General features: G+C 56.0%; 3 protein-coding genes and 1 long non-coding RNA gene across 8 annotated transcripts; 3 read left to right on the forward strand and 1 right to left on the reverse strand.

Annotated features, from left to right (window-relative positions):
* The first annotated feature begins 803 nt into the window (after window positions 1-803).
* LOC102688617 (ectonucleoside triphosphate diphosphohydrolase 2-like) lies at window positions 804-10146 on the forward strand. 2 transcript variants are annotated; one of them, XM_015366760.2, is made up of 10 exons: window positions 804-1988; window positions 3098-3516; window positions 5544-5661; window positions 6134-6284; window positions 6410-6569; window positions 7153-7380; window positions 7700-7969; window positions 8916-9035; window positions 9159-9293; window positions 9405-10146. In XM_015366760.2, exons 2-10 carry the CDS (start codon window positions 3400-3402, stop codon window positions 9612-9614), a joined length of 1509 nt encoding a protein of 502 aa, XP_015222246.1. In that variant the 5' UTR covers window positions 804-1988; window positions 3098-3399; the 3' UTR covers window positions 9615-10146. The 2 variants fall into 2 exon arrangements, with proteins under 2 accessions (XP_015222246.1, XP_006640621.1); XM_006640558.3 differs by lacking the exon at window positions 804-1988 and having other exon boundaries at window positions 3060-3516.
* On the reverse strand, window positions 8564-15809 carry LOC138224991 (uncharacterized). The gene is made up of 2 exons (XR_011183517.1): window positions 15706-15809; window positions 8564-12519 (listed from the first exon to the last, which is right to left on the reverse strand). It is a non-coding gene; the product is annotated as an uncharacterized lncRNA (long non-coding RNA).
* LOC102693920 (ficolin-1-like) lies at window positions 11033-14922 on the forward strand. 3 transcript variants are annotated; one of them, XM_006640496.3, is made up of 9 exons: window positions 11033-11143; window positions 11817-11990; window positions 12174-12287; window positions 12472-12552; window positions 13320-13355; window positions 13458-13585; window positions 13846-13975; window positions 14081-14215; window positions 14505-14922. In XM_006640496.3, exons 1-9 carry the CDS (start codon window positions 11044-11046, stop codon window positions 14759-14761), a joined length of 1155 nt encoding a protein of 384 aa, XP_006640559.3. In that variant the 5' UTR covers window positions 11033-11043; the 3' UTR covers window positions 14762-14922. The 3 variants fall into 3 exon arrangements, with proteins under 3 accessions (XP_006640559.3, XP_015222247.2, XP_015222248.2); XM_015366761.2 differs by having other exon boundaries at window positions 13846-14215; XM_015366762.2 differs by lacking the exon at window positions 11817-11990 and having other exon boundaries at window positions 13846-14215.
* Window positions 15758-19318, forward strand: phpt1 (phosphohistidine phosphatase 1). Of its 2 annotated transcripts, none has more exons than XM_069183403.1 (3): window positions 15758-15961; window positions 17968-18166; window positions 18539-19318. In XM_069183403.1, the coding sequence occupies exons 1-3, from the start codon at window positions 15808-15810 to the stop codon at window positions 18579-18581; spliced, it is 396 nt and encodes a 131-aa protein (XP_069039504.1). In that variant the 5' UTR covers window positions 15758-15807; the 3' UTR covers window positions 18582-19318. The 2 variants fall into 2 exon arrangements, with proteins under 2 accessions (XP_069039504.1, XP_069039505.1); XM_069183404.1 differs by having other exon boundaries at window positions 15767-15961; window positions 18039-18166.
* Window positions 19319-20010: the final 692 nt, after the last annotated feature.

Genomic DNA, 20010 nt, shown 5'->3' on the forward strand with positions numbered 1-20010 from the left:
ATGTCTCACTGTGTGTTGTACTGCACATCCTCTCTACTGTACTAAACATCCACTGTACTTCACTGTACTCTGCTGTACTGCACATCCTCTCTACTGCATTACACTGTACTGCACATCCACTCTACTGCACTCTACTCCACTATACTCCACTGTACTGTACTGCACATCCACTCTACTCCACTATACTCCACTTCCACGGCACTCTATTGCATTCCAGTGTAATTCACTGTATTCTGCTGGGTTCCACTGTGCTGCCCTGTACTACGGTGTGCTGCACTTCCATTAAATTGCACTCCTACTGGATTGTGACCCACTCCACTGTACTACTTCAAGTGTCTGTTATCTATTTCAAGTTTCCCGAGTGCTGACATCTCATTCCCAAAGACAATATCGGAATGCCACAGAGGAAAGCCTGGTCCAGGGCGTCTGCACAGCTGGCGCTTAATGCGCCGGAAAATGGCACGGACAGCCCCCTCTCCTCTCCCCACGCCAGCGTCTCCCACGGGAGCTGTCCATCTGGCACAGTCCGTAAAACTCACAGCCAGCGTCACGGCCTCACCAACACGGGCTGGCGCCGCGGACACGAGGAGGGAGGGCGAGACGAGAGCCTCCCAGCCCTCCACAGCTCAGGCACACAGCCGCCAGTGCAGATCGCTCCTGCCCTGTCCGCTCACAGGGAGCGACTGGGCAGCCCTGCTGCTGGGAGAGCTGAGCCAGGAAGATCCCCTCACTTTCTGGATGTGTGAGAGTGTGAGTGTGTAAGTGTGTGTGAGTGTGTAAGTGTGTGTGAGAGTGTAAGTGTGTGTGAGTGTGAGTGTGTGAGTGTGTCTCTCTGCTCCAGCAGCTGCCCGGGGCAGCGGAATTCCCAACGAAGGCGGATGGAGGTACAGTAAAGCCTGCAAGGAGCTGCTGCAAGCCAAGTCCAGGAGAGGCCGAGACCGCTCCCCCGTTCGCAGTGGTAAGTCCGAGTGCCCGTGGGCCTGGTGCCCTGGGTCTGCTCTGGCTGTGTGCCTGATTGCTGCCCAATTAAGGCTCAGTGCCTTGAAGAGGACCAGGCTGGCAGCTCTTGCTCTTGTTCTGTTTCCTCCGCTGGAGAGCAAAGGAAAATCTGACACGGATGTATGGGCCCATGAATGCAGCATTTTCTGCTGCGAAACAGAGGGGCTGTTTGTGCTGCACTGCGCCCCACTCATTGTGAGTGTCCCCCCCACAGACACAGCGCAGTCGGGACAGAGCTGAATGGCCCTGGAACAGTGGCGGTGTTTGTGCCCCATGGCTGCCAGCAGCAGGGAGGGACAGTGACTCATCCACTACGGGACAGACGTCCACGGAACACCGGACCCCCGAGACCCTTCCTTGTTCAGCTGCCACAGACTCACACGCAAGGCGGCGCGGACAAACTGCAGGCGCCAGTGTCTCCCGCTGTGGGGGAGGTCTGACGGGCGGTTCGCCCCGTCCCCCTGGACGTCGCTGGGTTTGGGGTGTCTGGTTCCTTATGGAGTCTTTTCCCCGTCTGGCCCGGTGATGGGGTGCAGAGGAGGAGCGGACAGCTCTCACCGAGCGCACCCCAGCGCAGCCCCTCCCTCGCAGACCGCCTGCAGGTCGGCTTCCTGCACGAGCCCCTGATCTGACGCGTCGCCAGCGTGTGGCGGCTGTCCGTGTGACGTGTCCTGCAGCGTGCTGCTGCACAGGCAGGGCGGATGTGTCCCAGGCATGTCTCTGAAGAGGATTCCCTTGAGTCCTTCAACAAAGGAATGTTTGAAATGGTTTTGGCTCATCAACATGCAGCTAAGAGCCCAAGTACCTTTCTTTGCGCTGCTTTGCAAGCAGTTAAATTCCAAAATCCTGCAGCTGTTTGAGCAGAAGTGCATCTCAACAGTGGTGCTGAAGGGCAGTATGTCCTTTGTGTCACCAGACAGGATCACTGCTGCCCTGGACACGCGCTGACTCGCACTGTACTGTGGCTCACTTTTCCACACTCCACTCAGGTGAGATTTGGGAGTGAAAACTGGCAAAAATTTGGGGGGATTTTGAGATTCAGCAGGTGATGTTTGGTTTATAAAAAAGCGTTTTACAGTTTAAGGTCACTCGTATTTTGTCTGTTACTCATGACTTCTGTGGAAGTGTTTTCTCACAACCACAGCTACCTACACACCCACTGACACACACGGACACGCACGTACATGCACACAGAGACACACATGTACACGCACACACAGAAACAGACACACACGTGTGTCTGGGCTCTGGACCTGCTGCTCGAGCTGTGATTGTCACACTGCTGCAGGCAGCACTTTCAGTGTTTATTCTGCTCATTAAGTTTAGTTTCTGCTGCTCAGGGAGTCCTGCTCACAGCAGGCTGCTGATGTGACCCAGTCTCGAACCCGTGCTGCGTGTGCGCTCCAGAGAGGAGGAATATTTGTGATGGGTCTGATTTCAGGGCGGCTGTCCAGGCAGAGCTCTGCAGAGCGGCAGGAATCTCCTCGGAGACGGAGAGCAATTTACTGCTCAGGCTGCGGCGCAGGGCACCCGGGAGAGGCCTGCTAACGAGTTAACGAGCTAACGAGCTAGCGAGCACTCCAGTGCTGAGGGCAGGAGGGTCGAGCAGGCGGAGGGAGGGGAGGGGAGTCCTGGGCTCGGCACACAAAGGCAGCATTGAGGCTCTAGGTCGGGCTGTTAGTTCTGTACCCCAAGTTCCACAAGCTCCCCCTTGGGACTGTCCCCCCAGACCATTCTCTGAGCCGCGCTGCGGTCGCCATGGAGAGCTGCCCCTCCCTGTCTCCCAGGCCGGGGGACCAGCTCGCCCAGTGGGCAGAGGATCGCACCGCGCTGGGCGGGGGGGCTGGCTCTGCGCCAAGGTTTTCAACATCAACTGAAAAAAACAACTTCTCCTTCTTGTGATTTTTGTTGATTTTATTTCTACACTCCAACATAGGTGTGCCTCAAACCTCAGACTGCACCGAGATGAAAGCACTGCGCAGTTATTCCGCGCTCTGTACGGGGCCAGCTGAGCGCCGAGCTCATTATAAGAGGATACCTTTTGTAGCATTGTTGTTACTTTCTATGGCGGTTCTTCTTTACTTCTTTACTGTCGCAGGATGTGGCTTCAGTCGACATCACAGAACAAACTGGAGGCGTTCCAGCACCTTTGTTGCTTTTTGAAAGCCTCATCCCTTTGAGGTCTGCTTGTTCCTCTGCCTGCTCGGCGGCTGCTTTCGAGGTCGAGGGGTGAAGACCCTGCCCCCCACCCCCCCCCGCAAGAGGGGAGGAGGAGGGTGCGGGGAGCGGCGCTTTAAGAGCGCGCGCGGAGCTGCCAGCCGAACTCACTTCCCTCTGGCGCGCGCCTGCCGCAAGGTGCACCCCGCCGCGCGCTCCCACCCTCCCGGCTCCGCGCGGACCATGGCTCGGCACTGCGGCCAGCTGGCCACCCCCGTGCTGCTGCTGCTGGCGGGGGCCTTCGGCATCATGCTGCTGGCGATCCCGACCCGGGACGTGGAGGAGCCCCCGGATTACATGGTAACTCCGCGCCCCGTCGTGCCGTGCCGTGCCGTGCCGTGTCGTGTCCCTGAGGTGACAGCCTGCGGCCCCGGGACTTACCGGCCAGCGCATCCGCCGTGTTTGGGCACACGGGCGCTGAACTGTGTGTTTGTTTGCTTGTCTGTTCTGACCGGTTTATTACCGGCACTTGAAAACGAAAATGAAATGAACCTGTGTGTCCGTGCGCGTCTCGGGCACCGGCTGCCCCTCCGTCGGCCGCCGGCTCTCCTCCGGGGTCACGTACCGAGTGTAGTTCTCACCCCGCCCTGCTGTTGCCTGTGGTTTCGTCGTTTTCCTAACCGCGAGTGAGGCTGAGGGGGAGAGTGTACCTGGTCAAGGGGTTTGCGCTCGGCCGTGGACACGCTGTCCGGTCCTGTGACAGCGCTGACCCACCCGACTCAAACTCCCTGCGGGCTCTTCCATAGCTCGGCCCTGCCTCCCTCTCTTCATCTCACTCCTTCCTCTCCCTTCACTCACACCTGGCACAGCGCTGGCACTGTGTGTGAATGTGTGTGTCTCTGTGTGCCTGTGAGTGTCAGTGTGGGCAAGAGCGTGTGTGTGTGTGACAGCCCGTGGGCTCCTCAGCTGGCTCGTGTGTTTGCGGGGCTCGCGATGACAGCGCTGTGTTTCCTGTGCTCGACAGCAGGGCGCTGAGAAGCAACACAGACAGAGCTCAAACAGCCGCACACCTGGCGCCACACAGAGCACTAGGCTGAGAGCTGCCTACCTGAGGGGTGGCCTGTGAGCATCTCCCCTTCCCTCCTCCATCGGAGCAGAGCAGCAGGCGGTGGGTTCGAGAGGGGAACCGCAGGCTAAGGCACAGTTCTGACGGGATGTGTGTGTCAGGGAGAGAAGTGGCCGTCAGTGGAGGTAGAGCCTGAGCAGCTGTTGGTGTGGGGTGTAATTCTGAGAACGTGATAGCTCAGTGAGAGTGTGTCTCTGTGTGCTAATAGCTCTGTGTGTGCTAATAGCACCGAGAGAGTGAGTCTGGTAATAGCTCTGTGTGTGCTAATAGCACTGAGACAGTGAGTCTGGTACTAGCTCTGTGTGTGCTAATAGCACTGAGACAGTGAGTCTGGTACTAGCTCTGTGTGTGCTAATAGCTCTGTGTGCTAATAGCACTGTGTGCTGATAGCTCAGTGAGAGCAGGTGTGGTAATGGCTCTGTGTGTGCTGATAGCTCTCCCCTGTTCTTCGGACTGCAGCACAAGAGTTGATTGCCGACCCACAAGAAGGAACTTGTGCAGCAGCTCTGTGGTCTCGGTGTTTCATGAACACAATGTGAGCTCAGCATTGACAATTGTGATGAGCCACTCTGGGTCCGAACATCGATTGAGACAGAAGTGCCTGCTAGAAGGACAGTTACTGTAATTAATGAACTTGATTGATTGGTCAGTTATAAACCAGTGGCGTTACAGTGTTCTCAGAGGTGAGCAGAGTCATTCTGCTGCTGCTCGTGAATGACGATTGGGCGAGGAGCTAGTCTGATCCGCGTGAAATTGTTGTTTCAGTTCCAGACAGTGTTTTCTAGGTGTGACCTTGACTGAGGGCTGCTGTCAGACTCTGTACTCATCACTCTGAGCGCCCGACACACTGATTCACAGGGTGAAAGACAGAGAGGAAGGGAATTCTCACCTGACCTGCAATTCCAGGGTTTCTCACGCCGATAGGTATCGCAGCCACTACTAATTAAAAATAACCGTGGTGGCTGTGGTGGAGCTGTGGTGTGCAGCTCGTGAATCATTGTGAAATCTGTGGTGAATGCGTCCAGAAACGTGCTCCCGAGCGCCCGGCAGGGTTGCACAACGGTACTGGTCTGTGCGACAAACGGTAACCAAAGCAAACACTCTGTGACTCTGCGCAGGCCGCTGGGTGGCCAGGGGCCGCTGGTCCTGCAGAGCTGTGATGTGGTGCTGTGTCTGCCCTGGTCATTCAGAGCTCAGGAGGGACACAGACCCCTGGGCTGGTTCCTCGTCTCACGTCTGCCTGCCCCCTCTGTGTCTGCAGTACGGCATCGTGCTGGACGCAGGCTCCTCCCACACCGCCCTGTACATCTACAAGTGGCCAGCGGACAAGGAGAACGGCACGGGCATTGTGACACAGCACAGCGAATGCCATGTGGAAGGTAGGAGCGTTGTGAACGCTGGAGGGGGGGAGACAGAGACAGGCTGCTGTCCTGGACAGTGTCTTGTTCTGTGTCCTGTGGCCTGTATGCAGCGTCTCGGCTCTGCAGGCTGTGTCGTGTGTCGTTTTGCAGCAGTCTGCACAGTGTTGCAGTGTCCAGCAGTGTTGCAGTCCTGCTGCACAGGGCACAGCTGCGCTCAGCACTGAGCGGTTTCCCACGGTGCCGCCTGAGTCATGTGGGCCAGCTGAGGCAGGCTGACGGATCACAGCTAATCCGCACCGGCCTGGGCCTGCCTGCTGCTGTGCAGAACAGGCCCAAGAGGGCCCAGAGAGCGGCTCTAGCACTGCGGGACACCAAACAGGAAAAGCTTTTTTCTGTGTATATGCCTGTGCCTCCGGCCCCAGCCCTGGCCTCTGTGCTCTGTGTGTGTGTTGTTGTATCGTTAAGCCCTGCGATGTCTGTGCTGCTGTAGGAGGTGGGATCTCCAGTTACGCCAGTCAGCCAGGAGGTGCAGGAAAGAGCCTGGAGACGTGTCTCAATCAGGCCAAGCAGGACGTCCCGCAGGGGAAGCATGCCCAGACGCCCATCTACCTTGGTGCTACTGCAGGCATGAGACTGCTCAAGTGAGTACTAGGCCTTGATTGCCCCCGTCAGACCCCACTAGGATCCCTCTGTTAGATCAGAAGGTTTCTGTACTCTGTTTTCCATGGTCATATGCACCCTGTCTCCTCCCCCCTGTCCCACACAGTATGTCCAGCCCTGAAGACTCGGATCGCGTCCTGATGGAGGTCAAGGAGAAAGTGTCGTCATACCCCTTCAAATTCCAGAGGGCGGAGATCCTGACAGGACAGCTGGAGGGAGCGTATGGCTGGGTGACCATCAACTACCTGCTGGAGAACTTTATCAAGGTGGCTGACCCACACTGACGCACTCTCACAGCACAGGACAGCCGAAGACCCCTGTAACACAGGGACACGGGCCCCCAGAGACCCCTGTAACACAGGGACACAGGCTGATTGATCATTCCACATTCCTGCAGCAGCAGAATAGAATGGACAGACTTCCAGGGTCTCCCAGTGTCTCTCAGTCTTGCAGGAGATGTGCAGGTGTGTAGCGGTCTGTAGCCAGACTCTTCTAGTCCTTGAAGGTGAGCAGCAGCATTTGAAATTGTGTTCTGAAATCCACAGGAAGCTGCGTCTGTTCATGCATGTTAGTTTTGGTTCAAATACAAGGAGCCGAGTTCTGAGTTTGGGGGAAAAAAAAGTCAGCATTTATTGGATCTTAGAAGCAATAAAAGCAGTCTTACTGAATCTGCCGAAGCGGGAGTATTGTGGTGTCGTGTGGAGCCCCCTGGTGGGTAGCACAGGAAAGAGCCGTTGTTCTGAGGCGGTGCGTCTGCAGATCCTGTCACTCCTCCAGCTTCAGGCTTTTCATTCTCTCTCGACCCCCCCCTTCCCCCTCCCGGCTCTGCTGTGCCGTTCCGGGGCGCAGTACGGATTTGTGGGGCGCTGGCTGAGCCCGGGTCAGGGCACAGTGGGAGCGATGGACTTCGGCGGGGCGTCGACGCAGATCTCTTTCGTGACGCAGGAGAAGCTGGAGAGCCCGTTGGACAGCATGACGCTGAGGCTGTACGGCCAGGAGTACCGGCTCTACACACACAGCTTCCTGTGCTACGGCCGGGACCAGGCGCTGCGCAAGGTGCTGGCCTCCATGATGCAGGTAACACGGCCCCTGATGGACACACACTCACCTGACAGAGGGACACTGACCCCGATGGACAAACGCAACTTGACCCTTACAGATGGGCAGACAGGCGGACACCGAGCCCAACGGGTGGACAAACGCACTCTGGCCCCAGCGGATAGACCGACACTGACCCTGCCAGACAGACACACACTGTCCATGCTGGCCGGAGAGACACCAGCACGTGGAGACATGGCTGTGTCACGCTGGTGGACAGACAGAAAGACCCTCTCGTCCCCCTGTCCTTCCCGCTGGCTGGCCGTGTCCCTCTGTCTGACCTGCTCTCCTCTTGCAGACCCAGAACTTCGTGGCGGAGGTCACCCACCCCTGCTACCCGGCGGGCCACAGCGTGGACGTGAAGCTGGGCCAGGTGTTCGACTCGCCCTGCACGCAGGGGCAGCGGCCAAGCCCGTACCGGCCGGACAGCGTGGTCAGGGTCCTGGGCTCGGGGAACTACGGGGAGTGTCGCAACGTCGTCTCGCAGATCTTCAGCCTGCAGGACTGCCCCTTCTCTCGCTGCTCCTTCAACAGCGTCTTCCAGCCCCCGGTGTCCGGCAGGTTCCTGGTGAGTCCGGCGTGTCCGCGCTGCGGCGTGCGCCCGTGGGCTGTAGGCCTCTGTTGGGCTTCACAGTCAGGGTGAAGGACCAGGGAGGCAAGACCTACGGTACAGTGAAAAGATGTACCAAAGGGATTTTTCCTCACCAGGAGAGTGTAAATATGGATTAGGGGATGAGGGATGTGCGAGGCTCTTTCCCTAGGAATAAACGGATTAGAGTTGGGACTGGGGCCAGAAGTCACACTTGAGGCTCCCGACACCAGTCCAGGTGATTCCTAAATAATGTAACGTATAGCAGAGTGACTTAGGAAGGGGAATTCACATCCATATTCATTAGTTGGATTTAAATTATGTTGTATACAGTGTCCAGATTGTATGTTGGGAATACGTGCATTTTTAATAGATCACATCACCAGCTCCTTTCGAGTTCCGGTTTCGTTGAAACAAAAAGCCATCCGCCATTTCAGGGCAGATTGTTCTCCAGACATTTGCAAGATCGCACCTGGATCTGTGGGTTGGATCACTGCTGCACTAAGTGGTGGCAAGAACTCAATTTACATGGCGGGGCGTAAGAATTCGTCATATTATTCAAGTGCAACAGCGTTATTTTCAAACAAGGAGAATGTTTAATGGTAGATTTTGCACTTCACAGTATTTATTCATTTTCTGAAAAAAATAATCCACAAACCACCTATTTCGATGGCTTTTGGTGCCTTGAAAAACAATGTAAATGCAGGGAATCGGGATTCTGAAAGAACCCGAGGAATGTTGTTCCAGACTCCCACGAGCCGGGGAGTGTGGAAGAGCCCCTGCTCAGTTCTCAGTGCACACGGGGTCAGGGCTGGGTTTGTGTGCTCTGGGCCTGAAGGCGCCGTCAGGATCTTTCCGAGGAGTCTGAGCCTGACTGAGGCCTGGATTAAATCACCCGCCCGCTCCTCTCTCCCCCTCTGCCCAGGCCTTCTCCGCGTTCTTCTACACTTCCAGCTTCCTCCAGCGGGCCACAGGCATCTCCGTGAACTCCCCAGCCCAGATGAAGAGCGCCGCACAAGCCGTCTGCGCCATGACGTTCAAGCAGGTACACAGACCCCCTGACCCCTGACCCCCGACCCCTGACCCCTGACCCGTCTGTTTCGCTGCTCCTCCCCGTCTGTCCGATGGCTGCCTGACCCCACCGCCGCTCCGCGCTCCTGCCCTGCAGATGCGGGAGAAGGTGCCGGACCAGGAGAAGCGCCTGCAGGACTACTGCACCATCTCCGTGTTCATCGAGGTGCTGATGCTGGACGCCTACGGCTTCGACAACAGCACCTTCCCCCTCGTCTCCTTCCAGAAGCAGGTGGGGACCCCGGTTCTGAACGCCTGCGGGCTCTGGGGCGTGAGCGCGGTGCCCGGGGCTCGGGCCCTGCGGACCCGTTCGGGCTGAGTGACCGTGGCTCTCTGACCGCAGGTGGGCGACACTTCGATCGGCTGGGCTCTGGGCTACATGCTGAGCCTGAGCAGCCTGCTGCCGGAGGAGAGCCTGAGCGTCAGGAAGGCCCTGCGGCCGTGGGCCTGGGCAGTGCTGCTCCTCCTCTTCGTCCTGCTCCTCCTCCTCGCCCTGGTCCTGCTGCTGCTGCACCTCTGCCGCAGCAGGAAGAGCGGCGGAGCCATCATCTAGCAGCAGGCCTCCCTGGAGGGGCTCCCGAGGGACAGAGGGGTCAGGGGGGAGAGAGAGCTCGGGGTCTGCAGGGACCACTGGAGGAGGCTGCAGACAGCCCTGTCGTTGTTAAAACGGACACACAGACACTGCTCCGGCTCAGCTCGGCTTACCAGTGGCTCCCGGGGGCTCTGTGTTCACCTGGCTGGCTCCTGCAGGCTGCCAGAGCTCTCTCTCTCCCCAGTGGACTGTGTCCACAGGCACAGGGCTGCAAAACAACCAAGACCTACTGTATATGCATGTACGAAGCTTAAAATAGCTCCCCCGAATTTAAGCTACCTCTAAGTCCTTCTTCAATTTTTGTATTAGCAATTTCCAAAATTAACGCATCTGATTTTTAAAACAGCTGGTTTTCTGCGTGGAGCAGTGCTGGAAACCCTGGCGGAGGATACTCCTGGGCCGGACCAGCCGGACCTCACTCCACCTGCCCCTCTCCCAGCTCCTTCTCTTTTTGTATTGTTTTCTGCACAATAAATTGAGATTTTTTAAAGAACGGTCTGTGGTAGAAGCCTTGTGAGTTCCAGTGCGCGGCGCTGGGCGTCGGGCTGGGGTGCCGCTGCTCCAGCTCTGTAAAACCTCCCCCCTGGCCTCTGGCTGACCCCCCCTCTCGGCTCATTTCTGCTGACTGCCAGCCCGGGCGCAGTTTCACTTCAGTTAGCTATTTTTTAAAAAAATGAACCGAAATTGAACAGGGGGGAGAGGCAGCTGCCCCAGAGCCCTGCTGTTGCTCAGCGCGATGTGTCTCCGAGTCCGACCCGCGGTCCGGCCAGGCACAGGGGGTGACCCCTCCGCCTCCCAGGGGCTCCAAACAGCAGTGGCCCTGTCCGGCTCCTTCTGCCTGCCGAGCCAATCCCAGAATCCCAGCCAGCCGACGTCGGAGCTGTGGCCGGCGGCGCGTTACGCCCCGCGCCGCTGCTGACGAAGAGCCTGACGGCACGTTCTCCCCTCTCCCGCCCCGGAGCGCAGGCCGGCCCCCCGCTGGGCTGGCGGGACCTTCGGCACGGCCTCCTGTCCAGTTGACCAGCTTCACTGAGCGCTTACGATCCGACGCTGAAAGAGAACTAGGGGAGCCCAAACCTGAGACGGCTGTGAGTCTGGAGCTGCTGGGTAGCTGCCTGAGGGCGATTTTTACCAACAACTGGTTTAATTTTATTAAGGCTGGAGGGTGGAGGTCAAACAGGGAGACCCCAGCGACGCGCGATGGGCTAGCTGCAGGGCCCCCCGTCCTGCTCCGGGCTCCGGGCGGGGACACCCCAGTGCGAGACTGGGCCTTTCCTTCTTCAGGAGGCACGCGGTGGGAGCAGGGCGTCTGTGGAGAGAGAGGAGGAGCAGACGACGCAGTCCAGACCGCTCCTGCCTGCCGGGGGGGCTGCGCGGGGGGGGCTGCGTCATGGTCTGGGCAGGGGGGTATAAATGTGTCGGGAGTTGGGCTGGGCAGGAGAGGAGAGCCCAGCAGGGAGACGCAGAGACCGAACACACAGACTGCTTGAGTAAGTTCATCTGCCTTTAGAACCCTGATAGCTTCTCCCAGTGCATTGATTTCACTGGGCTTTACTGTACGTTTACCATGTTTCACGGGGCTTTTCTGCACTTTTTACTATGATTTCCCTGGGCTTTACTTCACTTTACTGTACTTTTACCATGTTTCACTGGGCTTTACTGCACTTTTGCTATGATTTCACTGGGCTTTACTGCACTTGACCATGTTTTTACCATGGTGCACTGCGGGATGTTCTGTCGGTGTTGAGAAAGGGGATACAAGCTGCTCACCAAGCAGGGGCGTCTCTACACCGCTGCTGTTTGTAGACCCACTTGCTCGAGTGTTTGTTTCCTCTGCTGTTAGGAAACAGCATGGCCAGAGTGCCTGCTCTGTGTTAACGTACCAGGCTGTCAGCTTGCACAAGCCGTAAACTATAACACTCACAGTTATTAACTCAGAACAAAAACTTGCCAGCGCGTCCCTGCAGACTGGGAAGTTTACTACAGAAGTACAGAAGTCATGACTCTCCCAGCTCGTTAACTGGACTCCTCCGTGTGCCCTGGGCTGCCTGGTGCACTGCTCTTCCTATTCACTTACTGTTACGAAGCCTGTAGGACTGAGGAGTAATTCAGCATGGCAGAGCCTCTGGTGCATTAACCCGCCGGTGTTGGTACTGCCTGCAGGAGAGACGCTGCTGTCAGCCGGGAGAGCCGAGTTCCAGTGCGCCGTGTGCAGCACTGTGGGTGCAGGGGCAGCCATGCTGGGCCTGCGGATCTTGCCCCCTCTCTTGATGTGCCTGCTCTGGCCGTGGGCTGTGGGGGGCCTGGTCTCCGAGCCCCGAGCCGGCTCCTGTCCAGGTGAGACCGACACCGGCGCTCGTTCGCACCCCCAGAGCCGCACAGCTGGGTGCTGCTGCTCCTCCTCTGTACCTCTCTGCTCCTGACCCGGACTCTGTCCTTCCTCCCGGTCAGTAACGTTCTGAGCCTCTGAAACGAAAAGGAAGACGATCCAGCCCCCCCTCGGTCCCCCTCTCTCTCCAGATGTCCGTCTGATTGGCCTGGGGGAGTCTGACCGCTTGGCCGTCCTGCAGGGCTGTCCTGGGGCCCCAGGGAGTCCAGGGGGGAAGGGAGAGCAGGGGTCCCCAGGGGTCAAAGGTAAACCCATCTGTCTCCTGGGCAGAACTCGACGATTTCACCTCCTCCGCGAAACGTTTATTTCTAGAAGTCACAGGAAATCGCTTCGAGTAGAGATTGTAAGTTGATGTTCAGTTTTAGAGTCGATTAATCTATACGCTTGCAGGTTTTGATGCTCACCTCAGAGCCATTTGTTTTCCATCAGGCAGCAAAGGAGACGAAGGGAGAGTGGGCAAGCCGGGTCCTCAGGGGCCTGCCGGGCCGAAGGGAGAGAAAGGCGAGAGAGGTGAGCGACCCGACCCCCCCCTCTGGGGTCTGAATGTCCCCTGTCTCGCGCTGTACATGCTGTGCCAGGCCCCGCCAGGCCCTGCCAGGCCCCGCCTGTGTGGAACAAGCAGCTACAGTACCACCCTGGGGCCCTTCACACACAAGCCCGTCTCAGTCACTGCCTGTGAGAATGGGACACTTCACCAGCTCTCACGACTGAATACCCTGTTAACCTCTAGCGTGGCTATTTAAAAGTATCAGAGGTATTTAAAGGCTCTTTAAAGCTGGCAGGTCTGCTAAAATATTAGTCTTTTCCCTTCACCCTGTCTCTCTCCTCTCCCTCCTCTGCCTCTCTTGGTTTCTTCCATTCCCGCCTCTAATCTCTGTCCTTCTATCTGCCTCCCCCTGATCTCCCTCCCCGCACAGACTCGGTGCAGGACAGCTCCCACCCTGCAGGTCTGCAAACCATCTCTCCGACTCTCAAAGAGCCTGTCTGAATCCTGACACATCCCAGACGACTGTCCTGCACGGGAGGGGCTGGGCACTGTATTCTCTGTATTCATCATCTACTGTAAAAGCAAGCACTTAACATCACTGCATCATCCCAATATCAGCGCAAATTCTCCCCTCCACACCTATCCCATTCTGTCCTGGCGTTCTGCTTGCTTCCTTAAAAGTACGGCATGTTTAAAAACCAGGGTTGAAATTCCATCTGTACTTCCTGATAGCTACAGTCCTTCATCCCTGAGACCAGTTCTAGTAACTCACTCTCTGTTTGAACTACAGGAGAAACACCCGGAGAATCATTCTACTGCGAAACAGGTGAGGCTGCCTGTAGTCTCTGTGTCACTGTCCCTCTGTCTCTCACTGTCCCAGTGTCCCTCGGTATATCCTAGTGCCTTAGTGTGTGTACTCTCTGTGCAGGGGCAAAGAACTGTGTCCAGCTGAGGGACAGTGGCCACAGCCTGACGGGCTGGTACACCGTCTACACCCCTGCCTGCCAGCGGGTCACGGTGCTGTGCGACATGGACACCGATCAGGGCGGCTGGCTGGTGAGGGCGGTGGGGACTCGGACCCGGGGCAGGATGGTGGGGTGGAGGGAGGCAAGTGGAGACTGGCATGGCTGACAGCCCCCCCACAGAACCCCCTGCGAGTGACGCTGGTCCAAAATCCAATTCACTTCGGAGTCGGCCTGTCGGCCAGCCTGCACACCTTCGACACACCTGGCCTTCAGCTCCTGCCATCTCTGTGCGCCTCTGCGCACTGTGCGCCTCTGCGCTCACCCGGTATCTCGTGTGTGTGTGTCTCTCAGGTCTTCCAGAAGAGGGTGGACGGCTCAGTCAACTTCTTCCGCAACTGGAAGTCGTATCGGGACGGGTTTGGGAGTCAGCTATCCGAATTCTGGCTGGGAAATGAAAACATCCACCAGCTGACCAGGACAGGTCTCTCTCCCCGACAGTCCCTCTCTGTCTCCTGTCTTCCTCCGTCTCTCCTCGTGTGGCGGTGTTTCACTTCCATCCTCTCCACTCTCCTCTGTCCCTGGCCAGGCGCCCACGAGCTGCGGGTGGACCTGGAGGACTTCGAGGGGGGCGCAGCTCATGCCCAGTATAGCTCCTTCCAGCTCCAAGACGAGTCGCAGAACTACAGGCTGCTTCTGGGGGCGTTCGCTGGCGGGGAGGCAGGTAGGCACCCCACCATTCCTCTCTCACTCCTTCAGCGCTCTGCAGTGTGACCCTCGCAGTGCAGTTCCATGAGCTTCATTGCCGTGGCGAACATTTCTCTGTGCCAGGTGACTCTCTCTCTCTCTCTCACTCTCGCTGTGCCAGGTGACTCTCTCTCTCTCTCTCTCGCTGTGCCAGGTGACTCTCTCTCTCTCACTCTCCAGTGCCAGGTGACTCTCTCTCTCTCTCTCTCTCTCTCACTCTCGCTGTGCCAGGTGACTCTCTCTCTCTCTCTGTCTCGCTGTGCCAGGTGACTCTCTCTCTGTCCATGGCAACCACTCCTTCACCACGTTCGATCGGGACAACGACGCGTCGGACAGCAACTGTGCCAACTCCTACCGAGGAGCATGGTGGTACAGCAGCTGCCACTCCTCCAACCTCAATGGCCTCTACCTGAAGGGGGCGCACCTGAGCAAGGAGAGCCATGCCACCGGGATCAACTGGAAAACCGGGAAGGGATACCGCTACTCGTACCGCACCAGCGCCATGAAGATCCGGCCTGCCTGAGCGCCGGAGCAGCTCCGTGGATCACGCCCCCAGCACACGCTACTGCAGGAGAGTCACCTGCGCGCACTGTACATTCAACACACTCTCAAGTACTGTACCAGCTCCAGTATGTAATGAGCACATTATGGATTTGAATAATTAAACAGAAAATCATTGATAAAGTTGTTTTAAAATGCCTTCAAACGGCACCCCGTGCAGCCTGCTTGAGCAGCACTGTGTCGCCTGCTTGAGCAGCACTGTGTCATGCTGGTATGCGTCTGCGCCACTGCAGGGGTGTAGCCAGGAAGTGATTGTTGGGTGGGCCTGTGCAAGAGAGGGTGGCCCGGGCTCTAACTGACCGTCCTGCCGGCACAGGGGCACCCCTCCCATTTACAATGCCATCCTCGAGCGGTATAATGAAACAGCAGGCGCTATATCTCGGGAACGAAAGCAGCACAAACGCTACTTTCAACGGCGCAAACGTATCACTAACAAATGAGGTGGGTTTCATCGTTTGTGCTGCCTGTTGGGGGGCAACGTAACGGAGCTTTAAGCTCTAAGAGAGTCTGACGACAACGACAGCCAATGAGGCTACTGCTACGCATGCACCGACCCGCAACATTTACATCATTTTCTTACTGATCGCAAAAGATACAGCGAGCCAATAGCAAATCACATACGATGTAAAAAATCAAACATTAAAAAGCATATCATGTAACGCAAGCAAGGGAAATTTTTTTTTACATTACTTTGGACTGATTGGGCAGGCCTAGGATCAATCAGGGTGGGCTACGCCCCTTCTCCAATGTACCGGAGGAAGAGAGATTTTATTTTACTTCTATTTTTTGTTTTGTTCCATGTTAATTGTATTATTTTTATTTGCTTTGGCAACACTGATTGTACCCATCGGTCATGCTAATAGAGCACCTCGAATTGAATTGAATTGAGAGAAGAGTCTGGCTCACCCGCACAGCTCGGTCTCGCTGCGCTATGACGCCTGAAAGCCTCCGGCTCCCAGAACGCACCGCGCTGCTCCCAGAGGTCCTTGCGCTCGTGTTGTCTCCGTCATGGCGGCGGCCAGGTTGGCGGCGATCCCCGAAGCCGATATCGATGCGGACGGAGTGTTCAAATACGTGCTGATCCGGGTCCACACCACCGAGGAAGGAGACGACACGCCGAGTAAAGACATCGTGCGGGGCTATGCGTGGGCCGAGTACCACGGTGAGCAGGAAGAGTAGGGCTGGCGTGCGGGGCCTCTCTGAGCGCGAACACACCGGCTGTCCAGCAGCGGCTGTTCTCGCACGCTGGGGCTCGGTGGACGGTCCTGACGCAGTCTGGAAGGTATCTTCCTTCGGGCTGCTCGCTGTTTTCCGGTGTTGCTGTTAGAGGTACTACTTCAGTGTGGCAACTGCCCCTCGCCCCCGGCGAGTGCGCCGCAAAGGTTCGCTTCAGCCCCGGTCTTCCAGAGTCGCGGGGTATTTTCTCCAACGCGGTGACCAGAACTGCAGTTTCCTCAGTCAGGCTTCGCCTGTGCCTCGGACAGTGTACCCCGATCCCCTTCATTTACATTCTAGGCTCTTGACTACATGCCCAGACATAGTCATTGTCTTGATGTAAATGATGTGTCGGCAGAAACATCTCGGTCGTTTTCATGAGTCGTCTTCTCTAGCTCAGTGTATCTCGTGTTTTATTTCAAGTTTACGTTTTTCCTACCTGCCTGCAAAGCCCTGCGCTCGTCTACATTAAACGTCATCCGCCAGGTGTCGGCCAAGCCTTGGCAAGTCTCGAAATCTTTCTGAATTTCGCTTGCTGGTGGCTAATCCTCCTGAGGTATCCGTCCTTCGGATGAGACGTAAAACCGAGGTCCTGACTCTCTGTGGTCATTAAAAATCCCAGGGTGTTTTTCGAAAAGAGTAGGGGTGTAACCCCGGCATCCTGGCCAAATTTCCCCATCGGCTGTTATCAATCATGGCCTCCTAACAATCCCCCTCTGTGAATTGGCTTCATTACTCTGCTCTCCTCCCCACTGAGAGCTGGTGTGTGGGGAGCGTTCTGGCGCACTATGGCTGCCGTCGCATCATCCAGGTGGGGCTGCACATTGGTGGTGGTGGAGGGGAGTCCCCATTACCTGTAAAGCGCTTTGAGTGGAGTGTCCAGAAAAAGCGCTATATAAGTGTAAGCAATTATTATTATTATTATTAATTATCTGCACGCTTGATGCGTTTTTCTAACTACTCACTGAGATAATTTCAGACGAGCAGAAGGCCTAGGACAGATCTTTGTGGTTATTGATTACATCACCCACTAAGAGTGTTCACCCGTCTTCAATATCCCCTGTTTTCTAGTCAATAATGACCTCTCAACCACATTTCCTCCTCTGTGCCCTTCGGCTGCCCTTTTGTGTATTCATCTTTTGTGAAGAACTGAAAAGTCTTCTGAATACTGTGTCATGTGTATCCACGACTGTTTCAGAGACGTCTGACAGGTTGGTTAGGCAAGTGCTACCTGTTCTAAATCCATCTTGATTGTCTCCTAGTACCTGATCAGATCAGTTTATTGTTCCCTAGAGGAAAAACATTGCCAAACATTACACATCACATCTGTTGCACATGCATAACGCATTACAGAAAATGACTGTAATATTATACATGCATAGTTTGGTAGAGCAGAAATATATGCTATACTGCTTTACCCCTTGTCATTTATTTATATTAACTGTTTTAACTTAGAGATGAGAAAACTAATGAATATTTGAATGTATTGGATTTATGTTTGGGAACACAAAAACATTTTTCAGATGAAGTTGAAGAAGCTGATATTCAGAATTAAGAGTATGAAAAGGATTTCTGTGTACATTTGACTTTTATTGTGGTTTGAAATGCTGCTTCTTCCTATCCCTGAAATATGAAAACGGCCTTGCAGTTCCTCTTACCAGGGTGATGTGTTCCTTGTGAATCACTACATATGAATGGGCACCAACAGCGCTGGAATCAAACACCATTCCTTCAGTTTTTTCACGTTCAGAGCACATTTCTTCATTTTTCCACATTGTACCAACTGCTTTCTCTGTGTTAGGCCCAATACAGCAGAATCAATTGAACAACAGAGTTGCAGATTTCCATACAGTTGCTGCATGACATTAATTAGAAGGTTTTTTTTCTGCCATTTTAGCCAGACTTTCTGGCCTCTAATGACTTGGCTCAGTTTTCTCGCTGGCACCCCGTTAGAGAGTCTCCAGGTCCTGGGGACCCCCATCTCTTCGCTGGGCGCTCACTGTGTCTCGTGCTCCTGTCGCCAGCGGACATCTACGACCGCGTGTCCGAGGAGATCGAGCGGCGGGGCGGGCTGGACTGCGAGTGTGTGGGCGGAGGCAGGATTCGGCACGACAGCCAGGCCAAGAGGCTCCACGTCTACGGATACTCCATGGTGAGGAGGGGGGGCGGGCTGCTGTCCTTCCTCTCGAGTCCCGGCTGGGAACTTTGCTTTGCCAGTGGGTAAAAAGATGTCCGCAAAGCCAGTCCATTCACAGGTTTAAAAAAAAAGAACGCACAGATATGCATAAGATTAAAAAAACAGGACAGAAGCTATAAAAAATCCCCACTTATAAATAGATAATCTTTGGTCGTCGGTGAGTGAGCCTAAGATACATGATGGAAATCGAACAAGCAGGGTGACAGTTCCCTCCTCTGTGCTCCTTGAATTCAGTATCTGAGCTGGCTGCTTGCCCTGCAGCGTGTGAGACAGGAGCTGCAGAGGATGGGACCGGTGACCCCCTCGTGACCCCTCTGTCTCTCGCAGGGCTTCGGACGAGCCAATCACTCAGTGGCCACGGAGAAGCTGAAGGCGCGCTACCCCGACTACGAGGTGACCTGGGCTAACGAGGGCTACTGACGCAGTGGACCCGGCCTCTTTAGAAACGTGGTACCGGGAAGCCGGACTGATGGGGTGTGGGGCGGACCGTGGGGGGGGGTCCTGCACTCCAGTCCTCCTGGGCTGTGAGTCTGAAGCCTCATTGACATGATCACCCGGACCCCCCAGTTTGACAGCGGGGCCTTTCCTGAAGCACCTCAAGGACACAAGAGCAGTGCCCTGTCTGGGATTAACCCATAACCCTCTTCCTCTGTCCAGAGTCTTGACCGTTCCTCCATGCTGCTGCTGTGTTCTGTGTGTCTGTGAATCGTGAGCAGTGGGAGCTGAGGAGGAGAGAAAAATCAAGGGTTAACTGCATCACTGTGACTCTCCTCTGCTGGGTGTGAGTGTGTGTGTGTTTAGGTTACCAGCAGCTCAAGATTCCAATAAAGGGAGAAATTGGTTCAATTAAGAAAATCATTTTCTTGTGTAATAAAAAACAAGGTAGAGTGCAAAAGAGACTTGCAAAAGCTGTCAGACTGCAGCCAACAAGACTGCACTGGGCTGCACTGCACCCGACTTCCACCAGGTGGCGGCGTTTCACTTTTCTTTTAAATTTCCAGCTAATCAAGGGAGCCAACAAGTGTATGTTGTATGTTGTTGTTGCATTTTTTTTGTGGAGTGCCATAAAAGGAAAATCATAATAAAGGGTTATGATTATGCAGTAAATGAACAGCCTTCTGTTTGCTTTGGTGTGGGTATCCAGGGGAATTCAGCAGGCCTGAAATGGGAACTCGGAGAGCATTGTAAATGAAGCACATCTTCGCAGGAAAGGCAGCCAGAAGTGAGTCTGCTGGTGCTCAGTGGGCTCACGGCGTGTCTGCGGGTCCTCAGTGGGCTCACGGCGAGTCTGGGGGTCCTCAGTGGGCTCACGGCCAGTCTGGGGGTCCTCAGTGGGCTCACGCCGTGTCTGGGGGTCCTCAGTGGGCTCACGGCCAGTCTGGGGGTCCTCAGTGGGCTCACGCCGTGTCTGCGGGTGCTCAGTGGGCTCACGCCGTGTCTGGGGGTCCTCAGTGGGCTCATGGCCAGTCTGGGGGTCCTCAGTGGGCTCACGCCGTGTCTGGGGGTCCTCAGTGGGCTCACGGCCAGTCTGGGGGTCCTCAGTGGGCTCACGCCGTGTCTGCGGGTGCTCAGTGGGCTCACGCCGTGTCTGGGGGTCCTCAGTGGGCTCATGGCCAGTCTGGGGGTCCTCAGTGGGCTCACGCCGTGTCTGGGGGTCCTCAGTGGGCTCATGGCCAGTCTGGGGGTCCTCAGTGGGCTCACGCCGTGTCTGGGGGTCCTCAGTGGGCTCACTGCCAGTCTGGGGCCTCAGGCGGAGGTGGTGCTCCAAGCTCCAGCTGCACAGAAGGGCCTTCTCACCT

The sequence above is a fragment of the Lepisosteus oculatus genome, chromosome 24 (genome assembly GCF_040954835.1).
Source record: "Lepisosteus oculatus isolate fLepOcu1 chromosome 24, fLepOcu1.hap2, whole genome shotgun sequence".
NCBI classification, from domain to species: domain Eukaryota; kingdom Metazoa; phylum Chordata; class Actinopteri; order Semionotiformes; family Lepisosteidae; genus Lepisosteus; species Lepisosteus oculatus.